The sequence below is a fragment of the Syngnathoides biaculeatus genome, chromosome 9 (assembly GCF_019802595.1).
Source record: "Syngnathoides biaculeatus isolate LvHL_M chromosome 9, ASM1980259v1, whole genome shotgun sequence".
NCBI classification, from domain to species: Eukaryota; Metazoa; Chordata; class Actinopteri; order Syngnathiformes; family Syngnathidae; genus Syngnathoides; species Syngnathoides biaculeatus.
In genome coordinates this window covers 25,679,606-25,691,998 of record NC_084648.1, presented here as the reverse complement: position 1 = coordinate 25,691,998, position 12,393 = coordinate 25,679,606, and the positions used below count along the sequence as shown (strand labels likewise).

The 12,393-nt window shown below is 40.4% G+C and overlaps 1 protein-coding gene across 5 annotated transcripts in view; it reads left to right on the top strand.

Moving 5' to 3' along the window:
• The window catches only part of sorcs3a (sortilin related VPS10 domain containing receptor 3a), a 294,433-nt gene that overhangs the window by 225,423 nt on the left and 56,617 nt on the right, over nucleotides 1–12,393 (top strand). For 4 of the 5 annotated variants that reach the window (XM_061830273.1, XM_061830271.1, XM_061830275.1 and 1 more), the window contains 4 exons: nucleotides 462–488; nucleotides 3,309–3,385; nucleotides 3,650–3,741; nucleotides 6,861–6,968. In XM_061830273.1, coding sequence (XP_061686257.1) covers nucleotides 462–488; nucleotides 3,309–3,385; nucleotides 3,650–3,741; nucleotides 6,861–6,968 — 304 coding nt within the window. The remainder of the gene's footprint in view (nucleotides 1–461; nucleotides 489–3,308; nucleotides 3,386–3,649; nucleotides 3,742–6,860; nucleotides 6,969–12,393) is intronic. The other variant, XM_061830272.1, reaches the window with a different exon arrangement.

Below are 12,393 nucleotides of genomic sequence, written 5' to 3'. Positions count from 1 at the left end.
ATGCATCTGTGGTACTCTTTTGAGGCATGAAACCATACTGTTGCTCGCAGATACTTACGTCTGTCCTGAGTCTAGCCTCCACTACTCTTTCCCATAACTTCATTGTGTGGCTCATCAACTTTATTCCTCTATAGTTCCCACAGCTCTGGACATCCCCTTTGTTCTTAAAAATGGGAACTAGAACACTTTTCCTCCATTCTTCAGGCATCTTTTCGCCCGAAAATAACACCCAGGGTTTTATTCTTACCTGCGTTCACTCTCCTTAAAAAGCTGGCTCCTTCTTAACTATAATTAAATGTGCTCCAGTACAATATACAGCTTTGATGCTCTGCAGTGTCAAAAATCTATCCAGGCCCATTTTTCAGTGTGTCCATATATCCAATGATTCAATGTGCAAGGTTGCGTTGTCAACTATTTTCATGCAATGTTCCCGTCCAATTGGGTTTGACCTCATCATGCAGTGTGCGGCAGGCCTAAGGTAATTCAAGGTAACACTGAAATGCTTGCAATTCATTATTGTAAATGTGCATAAATAACAAAAATCTGCTTTTGTCATCGTATGTGTGAGCTTGCATGCAATCAAGAAAGTAATCTGTATTTCACTCTCCCTCTGATCACATGTACCTTGATGATTAAGGATGTACTGTATGTCTTGGGGCAGGTGCCATATTTGCGCAGTATGTCAAATGTTATAAATCCAGGGTGACGACCTTATCTCTTGGGACCTGGGCTTTGGAAGTATAGCCTTGAAGAGTACCAAATAAAAACAAAATTTGAAAAATGGAAAAATAGCCACTATATTTAGAAGAAATTCTAATCAGTTTCCTGACTATCGCCGAGGTTTTCACCAATTCACATCTCTCCCTCCTTGCATGCCTTTGTCTGGTGTACTTTGGATTAATGAAAATAAAATTTGACTTTTCGCTTGAGGGAAAATCTGTTAAATTACAGTGCCTTGTGAAAGTATTTGTCACCCTTGAACTTTTCAATCTTTCACCACATTTCAGGCTTCAAACATAAAGATTTTAAATTTTCATTTTTTTGTCAAGTATCAACAACAAGTGGGACACAATAGTGAACTGCAACGGAATTTACTTGATATTTTATACTTTTTTAACAAATAAAAAACTGAAATGTGGGGCATGCAATATTATTCGGCCTCTTTGCTTTCAGTGCAGGAAACTCACTCCAGAGGTTCAGTGAGGATCTCTGAATGATCCAATGTTGACTGATGATGATGAATAGGATCTACCTGTGTGTAATCAAGTCTCCGTATAAATGCACCTGCTCTCTGGTTTCTGTTTAAACTGCACAGAGCATCATGAAGACCAAGGAACACACCAGGCAGGTCCGAGATACTGTAGCCAAATACAGGACCATTCTGGAAGAAAACCTGTTGGAGTCTGCAAGAGGCCTGAGACTGGGACAGAGGTTTATCTTCCAACAGGACAATGATCCAAAACATAAAGCCAAATCTACAACGGAATGGTTCTCAAATAAACGTATCCAGGTGTTAGAATGGCCAGGTCAAAGTCCAGACCTGAATTCAATCAAGAATCTGTGGGCAGAGCTGAAAATTGCTGTTCACAAACGCTCTCCATCCAACCTCACTGAGCTCAAACTATTTTGCAAGGAAGAATGGCTCCAAATTTCCATCTCTCATCTGCAAAGCTGATAGTCATACCCCAAGCGACTTGCAACTGTAATTCCAGCAAAAGGTGGTGCTGCAAAATATCAATGCAAGGGGGCCAAATAATATTGCAGGCCCGACTTTTCAGGTTTTTATTTGTTAAAAATGTTTAAAATATCCAATGAATTTTGTTCCACTTCACGATTGTGTCCCACTTATTGATTCTTGACAAATAAATAAATATGTATGTTTGAAGCTTGAAATGTGGCGAAAGGTTGAAAGGTTCAAGGGGGCCAAATACTTTCACAAGGCACTGTATACAGTGCATTGTACAGTGTATACTGGTAGCCTAGCTGTTGCTTTTGTACTTTATTAGTGTAATTTACTTATTCGCTGCACCTTTGAAGACATCAGCTAGTGCAAAGATGACATTATGTTGGCTGGAAACTGCAGGAATCCATTGGGGAGTAGCTGCAGTCTTCTATTATTTTTGTACTAAAACAGTTTAGAACTCTGAGAGTGAAGCATGAGGTGTACTATAAAAACACACATGGTTGGATTGAATGTTTACCATACAAATCATGCTCTCCATTGTTTCTGTCATCCGTTGTTCATGCAAACTTGACAATGAAAAAAAAAATTCAGAAATTCAAACAGTAACTCGGATCTAATTATGTACTTCTCTCAATGTTGCAAGTTAGGCTTTCTTTTATTTTTAAGGTCGTGGTTATTTTAAAGACAGTATGTGGGGACATGTGACTGACACATCTGCCTCACAATCAAAGGATTGGGTTTGATCTCGGCTATGATCTTTCTGTCTGTACTCTGTTGCCCATGCTTGCAAGGGTTTTGTCACGGAACTCCTGTAAGTGTGAATCTTTGACTGTGTGTCCCATTAATGACTGCAGGGTAGCACAGGAGACACACGCCTGACTTTGTTGTGGGCAGCGTGGGATCAATTCCCGCTCAGTGATGGTGTCGATATCTGCCCTTTGAAGAACTGGCGCCTAGTCCAGGGGGTAGTCTGCCTTTCGCCCGAAGCTAGCTGGGATAGGCTCCGGCTCTTCCTTGACCCTTGTGAGGATAAGCATCTTGGATAATAGATGGATGGTAGGACAGGAGCTGATCAGGATTAGTGGTGGTAAATGGTCGGATGTTTTTTTTTTTTTTTTAAATTCATGTTGCTGAGAACTGACAATAAGTAAATAATGACTGGTCATTGTGCGGGTTGTTATCTAACTTGCGAGACGTGCTCCCAAGTAAATAACAGTTGAAAGTGGTCACGAAACAAGGTGTATGGATTTGCTTAACAATCTGAGAGTAAAAAAAAAAAAAAATTCCAACTGTTTCTTTTTTTAGCTACTCACAGATGCTTTGATACATTAATTCACTCCAGGCAAAGCACAGAAGTAAAATAAAAGGGTGCCTACACTCTGCATGTTCCTGGTATCTAGCCAGTCTGAAGGAAATTTGACTTTACAGGGAGGAGAGCTAACTTTGAATATCTTGATGAGGAATGAGGAATTAATTAAAAAGCCTTTGTCGTTGATGACTAACCCTAGCCCTAATACTTTTCTGGTGGAGTTGAAAAATAATGATACAGCCAAAAACAAATTGATTTATGAAGTTTTTGTTTCAAATAGCTGTTTTGTTCTCTCATCTGTTCTGTTTACTGCAGGGAATATTGGCACTGAGTTGTCATACAACAATGTTGGCATGTATATATCATCTGATGCTGGAAATACTTGGAGACAGGTGAGCACTTGATAACAATAATGTAAACTAATCTAGGATTATAATAGCTAGGAAAAACAGATTTTAGTAATGATGCCATATAATTACGATTAGTGGCAATGAATACACCTCCTGTGCAATCCATTCATGCATTTTTTTTTTTTGTTGTGACCTGCAAGTTGTTATTGAAAAGCTCAGGTGGATGGGATTTAGCTAATGGAGCTATTTACAAAGGTTAGCTGTCAATGTTCATATCTTGTTCCATTTTGTTCATGTCTTGTTCAGATTTTTGAAGAAGAGCATAATGTTTGGTTTCTGGACCAAGGAGGAGCCCTTGTTGCGGTAAAACAACCCTCTGTGTCAACCAGACACTTATGGTATGTACATTAGATTTTTTTTTTTTTTACTTTTGGATTTCTTTTCAAATCCACACAAATTTAATTAGGTTCTAATGCCTGTGTAGCATATATTTGTGTTTGGAGAAAATTTATTTGGAAATAGATTCATTGAAGCAGTGATGCCTGCATTGCTTCCAAGACGGAGGCTTCCTTATTTAACTAAAAACACACACAAAACATAAAGGGTGAAAGTTTGTAGAATATCTAATGAAATCTACATGGGAACTTTTGGGAAACACAGAGAGGTGTCTGAATACTACAAGGAAACAAATATTTGTAAAAGAAAGACAAACAGGTGTATGAAAAGGGAACTACAACATCATGAGTTGCAGGACTAAGGTTGAAACTGTGTGTATTGCATTGAGTCAAAGTGAGAACAAAGTTGGGATTTTGTGTGAAGCTCGTACTTTACCATAAATTATTAGGCACGAATATTGCACACATACGTCCTAGCACCACTTATTTTGTGGTGTGCATAACTGTTTGTCAGTTGGTGCGAGTGGTCTTTGTCTGGACATCTTGGGAATAAAATGAATTATGTGCGGTTGAAAAAGAAAAAATAAAGGATTGAAAAAAAAAACCCTAAAGAGGCTAAAGAATCCTATCCTATGTGACGTGTCATGTGCTCAACATGAGGCTCGGTTACGTTCCTACACAGTTATGGTCAGCACTGATTTCTCGGACTTATCCTCATCAGATGAAGAAATAGAAGTATCGGTTGATGGGGAAGATGTAGGAATACGTCCATACAGATTTGAACCTGTGGCTGTCAATAATGTTGAGATGGTTCTTCACATCCGCACACTTAGGTCATGTGACTTGCCAAAATGTCAGTGACCATGAACATTCAAAATTGCCGGTATAAATATCCTCAACACAACCTTAAATTATATCTGATGAAAATCTTTATTTTTAAGTTACAGTGCCAATGGCATGACCTATCTGATACATTGTTGTTTTCAATAAGTAGACTTCCCCTTTAAACAACACTCTTGTGTGCACCTTATGCCTGGGTAAGACTATAATTTTTTATTGGCCTGATTCGCTTTTGGGTGCCACGGTGGACCACTGGTTGGTGAGTTTGAGGAATCAAACAAAAAAACAACTTCTCAAAGCATCTTTCATCAGCTAATCTTCATTCCTCTCCTTTCCAGTGCATGCCTACATCTTTCTAATTGTTCCTCTGCATGCTCCCCGCTTTCACTGCAAATCACAATGTCATCTGCGAACATCATGGTCCAAGGGGATTCAAGTTTTACTTTTTCTGTCACTCTATCCATTACCAGTGCAAACGGGAAGGGGCTCAGAGCTCATCCTTTATGCAGTGCCACCTCCACCTTAACTTCTACTCTCACACCTACGGCACACTTCATTGTTCTGCTGCCCTCATACATGTCCTGTACTAATCTAACATACTTCTCTCCCACACCACACTTGCGCGTGCAAAACCACAGTTCCTCTCTTGGTACTCTGTCATAGGCTTTCTCTCGATCCACAAAGACAGAATTAGCACCTTCAGACCTTCTCTGTACTTTTCCATTCGCATCTTCAAGGCAAATAATGCCTCTATGGCACTCTTTCTAGCCATGAAACCATACTGTTGCTCGCAAATATCTGTCCTCAGTCAAGCCTATTTCTCATAACGTCATTGTGTGGCTGTCCGGAGGTGTAAATTTGAGTGTGAATGGTTGTTTGTCTCTAATGACTCTCTGATAGAGTGGCAATGAGTTCAAAGTGTACCCTATCTTTCACCCAAAGTAAACTGGGATATTCACCAGCTCACTTTAATGAGGAAAAAAAAATAGTTGTAGGCTGTAGAAATCAGATATATGGTAAGATGGTAAGATCTATTATATGTGATATTCATGTGTTTTGCCCTTAGCTACATCCAGCAGTTGTGGCTCACTCAAGTTCAACTCATTAACTTTCAGCAGTTTTTTGCATCGTTTTGTGAACAATTTAGCCTCCTTGTCTTGGCTTGTTGGTATTGGATTGTTAGTCTTCATGCCAAATTAACAAATCCAAGTAACTCTAAAATAAGTGAAATGCTTTTGTCTCACAACCAATTTCCATGCAAAAAAGTGTAAAAAAGAAAAAAAGTAAAAAAAAAAAACACACTGTATGTAACCACACTTGACTTTAACTGTTGGGTACTCAGTTGGCACTTTCCAAGCCAGAATCGCATCATAGGTACACAGGTATATATCAGAGTTGTTTGCGTCTAAGCCGTTTCTTTTGTGGCTGCTTGTGTGAGATGTTAACGCTCCAAATCTGTGGCCTCAGCACTAATTCTATATGTCAGACTCAGGTACTCCAACTTGTTCCCACTTCAGCACCAGTGTTGGGATGCTGTCAAAATCAATAGAGCTCAGCCCCAAAGGATGAAATCTCAGCTTACATGGGCTCCTTTTCTTTCGGCAGTTGCACATAAAAATGTCTATTTATTTATGTATTTATTTATCTATCTATCTATTTATGTATTTATGGACACTGTGGCGAAGCTGGTTAGAGTGTTGGCCTCACAGTTCTGAGGACCGGGGTTCAAACCCCGGATCGCCCTCTGTGGAATTTGCATGTTCCCCCAATACCTGTGTGGGTTTTCTCCAGGCACTCGAGTTTCCTCCCACACCATGCATTAATTGGAGAGTCTAAATTGCCCCTAGGTATGATTGTGAGTGCAACTGTTGTCTATGTGCCCTGCAATTGGTCGTCAACTAGTTCAGGGTGTACCCCGTCTCCTGCCCAATAACAGCTGGGATAGGGTCCAGCACTCCTGTCACCCTTGTGAGTATAATTGGCTTAAAAAATGGATTGCTGGATATTTATTTGTAGATTTTTTTTTTTTTTTGGAGGGGGGTTATAATCATTGTGTGCATTAATTTCTCATTTTTGGAGACACATTTGCTTTGACAACAAGACAATTACATTCACTTAAAGCTTGTAGAGCTGATTTCACAGAAACTGTGGTCTTGTCTATTAAGACTTGCTTGTAATCCTGATCCCACCTAAATCCCCCGTTAACCAAGCTCTTAAACAGAGTGTCTGTTTTCGTGCCATTCCTGAATTTGTGATGGTAATACGTTTTGACACATGTACAGGGTGAGCTTTGATGAAGGAAGGCAATGGACCCAACACAGCTTTTCTTCCATCCCTCTGTTTGTTGACGGCATTTTGGTAGAAGCTGGGGCACAGAACCAGATTATGACGTAAGTCCAACAAATTCCTTTTTCCTTATTTTAAATGCTTACTTCTTTCAGAATGTTCTTTGATGTTGTAAGTTAAAAATATTTTAGCATATATTGTGTGAGGTCAGGGAGTACGGTGGCGCAGCCATAGAGCATTGGCCTCACAGTTCTGAGGAACGAGTTTCAAATCCTGACTCCGCCTATGTGGATTTTGCATGTTCTCCCATACCTGCGTGTGTTTTCTCCAGGTCCTCTGGTTTCCTCCCACACCCCAAAAACATGCATCAGTTTGAGACTCTAAATTGCCACTATTTTGAGTGCGATTGTTTGTCTCTGTGCCCTGTGATTGGCTGGCAATCAGTTCAGAGTGTACTCCGCCATTTGCCCGTTGACACCTGGGATAGGCTCCAGCACTCCCCGTGACCCTTGTGGGGATAAGCAGCTAAAAAAATGGATGGATGGATCTGTGACATCAATGATGTTAGTTTTTGCAGGGACTAAAAGCTATCCAGAATGAAGGTCTATACAATATTCATTAGTTACACTGGTATATAGACTTCCACCCCCCCCCCCTAGAAGCCATCCCCTTATCGTGGTGGAGAGTTTGTGTGTCCCAAAAATCCCAGGAGTTTAGTTATCTGTGCCAACACGCCCCTGCTTGGGTCACCTCTTTCGCTTCTCGTAGAGGCCAAACTTTTTTTTTTCTTTCCGTTGCTTGCTTTGCCGCTATTGACATTTTTTTCTTGTTCATAAGCATATTTTTCTTTAAAAAAAATTTAGGGAGACTCGTGGATACTTTTAAACCGGTGGGACTGCATTTTTCTTTCTTTTTGTGGTAATTCAATTCTTTCATCATTACGTGAGCATGGCCTGATAATTAGCACAAGCCTGGTGTTATCAACAAGACCAGCCATCAAGATGCCTCCCTTCTCTCCTGAGGACTATCACAGACTACTGCATAGGATGTCAATTCTAAAATGAAAAATCCACCATATTCAAGTGTATGTGGATGTTAATGGACAATCGGGGAATTAAACCACTCTACCAATGTCTCAAAATATCGAGCAGAAGTGTGCCCCTTAACTGACCAATGAGGATAGTGGTGGATTGTGAAAAAAATGACAGATCCTCCAGCAGTTCTCCCTGAAATTTACTGGAGCAGTATGGGACATCTAAAAAGGATGACACAACGTCACCAGCAGATTACCGAAAAACCCGGCTGGCCTGCATTGCGGGCCACCTCAACCATAAGTGAGACAGTCGTTACTGTGAAGAGCAAGAAAAAAGAATGATTGTCAATACAAAACATTGAGATCAGATTTACAACTAGATTTGTGCCACTTTTACAACACCCTGGCCAAGAATGCTTATCCACCACCACCATCACTGAAAGGTATGAAATTAAATCACCCAAAAAATAATTGGGACCCCAAATATTAATAGTTGGTAATGGAGCTGTCAAAGATGTGAAACACTTTTGCAGTGAGAACAACACAAAAGTACAGAGTTTTACTAATGTCACCATGTCTGATATCTCAAAAATTCCTGGAGATCACTGATCAGCACCCAACTGTGAAATTTGTCATTATACACACAGAAGCCCTGCTTGTTCTTTAGTAGCAATCACAGGTAATGAAACACAATGAAGTTTTTCATGGATGAAGTTTTTTTTATAAGTGGATCTCTCCCACTTGAACGATTTGCAGATGAACGTTTCTCAAGGCTCTGTCAATTGAATAAGTGGTTAAGCGAAGTATGTACTGTACTATCTGTGAGTTTCATTGACATTTTCTCTGATTTATGGGAGCGTAGACATCTTTACAAAGCAGACAGTTTCTGTTTAAATTGACAAGGAGTTAAGTTATTGGCTGCCAACATTTTTTACTGTGTACATCATTCACTGCCCTGAAAAGAAAATGTTTACACAATTCAAGGATGAAAGGTTGCAGTTGTTTACAAACAATTGGAGGAACAAGTGACAAGATGAGAGAAGGTGCAGACAGACTCATTGGGGTCATCCAAACAATCGGAGGAGCAAATGACAAATGGAATAAGCCAGCACTTTAAATCTGCCACACCTCTTCTTGCCCCATTGGAACCCTCCACACCTCAGAATTTCCCCTCTACGAATAAGACAAACAAACAATTTGCAGCAGATTTTGGCTCCCACTCTTCTAGCCTGATAGCAATGTTAGATCTGATGGATAGGGTGAAGACTACTGTCAATGATAGTGTCCAGACCATATAACACCAAGATCTTCTTCCCATTCCTCCTCGCCTGAAACCACGATCCACTAAGAAGGAAAAGGCCTCTCCTCTACCCATGAAGACTCTTATCTATAAATCTGACTGATATTTGCTGGGTCTTTACCAGAATAACTCATAAACCTCATAGAGAGCAGGCATTTTTCATCCCTGTAATTACAAGGGAAAGAAAGTTCATCAAAGAGATATGGCACAAAAATGGTGAACTAACTTAGGGAGGATAAAATGTGAATTTATCAAACCATTGTCTCCAGTTATCTCTGCAAGACTACCTCTTTTTAATGTCAGGTCACTAGGCAACAAATCAGTCTATACTTCACGCTTCACCTATTAAAGTTTCAGTGTATTGCATTTTTTTTCTACACAAATAAAAGAAATCGCCAGATCGGCATACAGTACATACAATATTATGGAAAGGTGCACTGTTACAAGGCGACATCCCAGTGAAGCAAAAAAAAAAAAAAAAAAAGCCAGATCGTTTTTTTGCAGCCTCTCGAGTTCACAAAGTGCTCTGCTGATGTCAAAGCTTCCTCGAAGCACCCAAGCGGAAGAGGAAGGTGCGAAATGAGATGAATGTTCAAAATGGGAGCTGCGTTCACTTTATGGAAAGGGGATTGCAGAAAAATTGGCCCATAGACAATGAGGAAGATGATGACGGTCGGCGAAAAAGTAAAACTTTTGTTTATGATCAAACATGGCAGAAGGTACGCTTTTGTGGCGCCATTATGGGGTTAATAAATCAGTGGTGCACTACATAAAGAATTATGTGGTAAACATTTGTAAAACCACTTCAATATTGTTGAATTGTTAAGGAAGCGAAATGTGTGCAATTTAAATTTGTAATTAAAAAAATCCAATATTTTCAAACACATTTCTTATTTTTTTTTCCACACAAAATTACATAACAAGGACGCTGGTGTAAATAAGTTGTGTACAAAACTACTAATAAAGCTCTCCATGGCAACACTGCAGTAAATTTAATTCAATGAAAAATGTTTTTCTGCTTGTTTCAATGTCACGCCCCCAAGCCATATACCCCACTGTGATTGGTAGGTTCGTCAACTCCGTACACAGACAGACTAACATTAGAACTTAGATCAAGTCAAAGTAAATCACAATCTCATACTTATGTGAGCGTTCATCAAATGACCTCCATAACTGACAGGTCGTGGCCCAGGCTAACTACACCCCCCCAATGTTAATTTGCAAGGCGTAGGTAGAAATTCAGGTAATTTAGGACAAAGACAAAAAAGAGGAGGAAAGTGACTTAGTCGGCAGAAGAAGATGAGGCATGCAAGGTCCCTCCGACTATGTGTATGGACTTTGAATGTTGGGACAATGATAGGAAAAGCTCAGGAGTTAGTTGACATGATGGTTAGGAGAAAGGTTGATATATTGTGCATCCAAGAGAGCAAGTGGAAAGGGAGTAAGGCTAGAAGCTTAGAAGCAGGATTTAAATTCTTTTACCACGGAGTAGATGGGAAGAGAAATGGCGTAGGGGTTATTTTCAAGGAAGAGCTGCCTAAGAATGTCTCGGAGGTGAAAAGAGGATCAGATCGAGTGATGAGGCTGAAATTTGAAATTGAGGGTATTGTGTTTAATGTGATTAGAGGCTATGCCCCTCAAGTATGATGTGACCTTGAGTTGAAAGAGACATTTTGGAACGAACTAGACGAAGTTGTCCTGAGCATTGGAGAGTGAGAGAGTTGTGATTGGTGCAGATTTCAATGGACATGTTGGCGAAGGAAATGGGGTGATGAAGAAGTGATGAGTAAGTATGGCATTCACCAAAGGAACTTTGAAGGTCAGATGGTGGACTTCGCAAAAAGGATTGAATTGGCAGTGCTGAACACTTATTTCCAGAAGAGACAGGAACATAGAGTAATCTACAAGAGCAGAGGTAGGAGCACGCAAGTGGATTATATTTTGTGCAGACGATGTAATTTGAAGGAGGTTACTGACTAAGGTTGTGGTGGGGGAGAGTGTAGCTCAACTGCATAGGATAGTAGTGTGTAGGATGACTCTGGTAGCGGGTAGGAAGATTAAGAAGACAAAGGTAGAGCGGAGAATCAGGTGGGGGAAGTTGAGGAAGGAAGAATGTCGTGTGGCCTTTTGGAAAGTGGTGAGACAGGCTCCAGATGGGCAGGAAGAGCTCCCGGAAGATTGGAATATTACTGCCAAAGTAGTGGCAGGCAGGAGAGTACTTGGGGTGCCTTCTGGTAGGAAAGAGGAGAAGGAGACTTGGTGGTGGAGCCCCAAAATACAGGAAGTCATCCAAGGAAAGAGATTAGCGAAGAAGAAATGGGTCATGGAGAACACTGAGGAGAGGTGGAAGGAATACATTGAGATGCAATGTAGGGCAAAAGTAGAGGTGGCGAAGGCTAAACAAGAGGCATATGATGACATGTACACCAGGTTGGATACGAGAAAAAGGGAGAAAAGGATCTCTAAGGTTGGTGAGACAGAGGAATAGAGATGGGAAGGATGTGCAGCAAGTTAAGGTGATTAAGGAAAGCGATGAAATACGTTGATCAGTGCCAGTAGTTGGCTACATAGATGGAAAGAGTACTTTGAGAAGTTAATGAATGAAGAGAATGGGAGAGAAGGTAGAGTAGAAGAGGCAAGCACAAATGACCAGGAAGTGTCATTGATTAGTAAGGGAGAAGTTAAAAAGACAATGAACAGAATAAAAAATTGAAAGACAGTTGGTCCTGATGATATACCAGTGGAGGTATGAAAACAATTTGGAGGGGTGGCTGTGGAGTTTTTGACCAACTTATTCAATAGAATACTAGCAGGAGAGAAGATGCCAGAAGAATGGCGGAAAAGTGTGCTAGTCCCTATTTTTCAAGAACAAAAGCGATGTTCAGAGCTGTGGAAACTAGAGAGGAATAAAGATGATGAGCCACACAATGAAGTTATGGGAAAGAGTAGTGGAGGCTAGACTCAGGACAGAAATAAGTATCTGCGAGCAACAGTATGATTTCATACCTAGAAAGAGTACCGTAGATGCATTATTTGCCTTAAGGATGCTTGTGGAAAAGTACAGAGAAGGTCAGAAGTTGTGTCTTTGTAGACCTAGAGAAAGCCTATGACAGAGTACCAAGAGAGGAACTGTGGTACTGCATGTGCAAGTCTGGTGTGGTGAAGAAATCTGATCTGCAGTGAAAGCAGGGTGCAG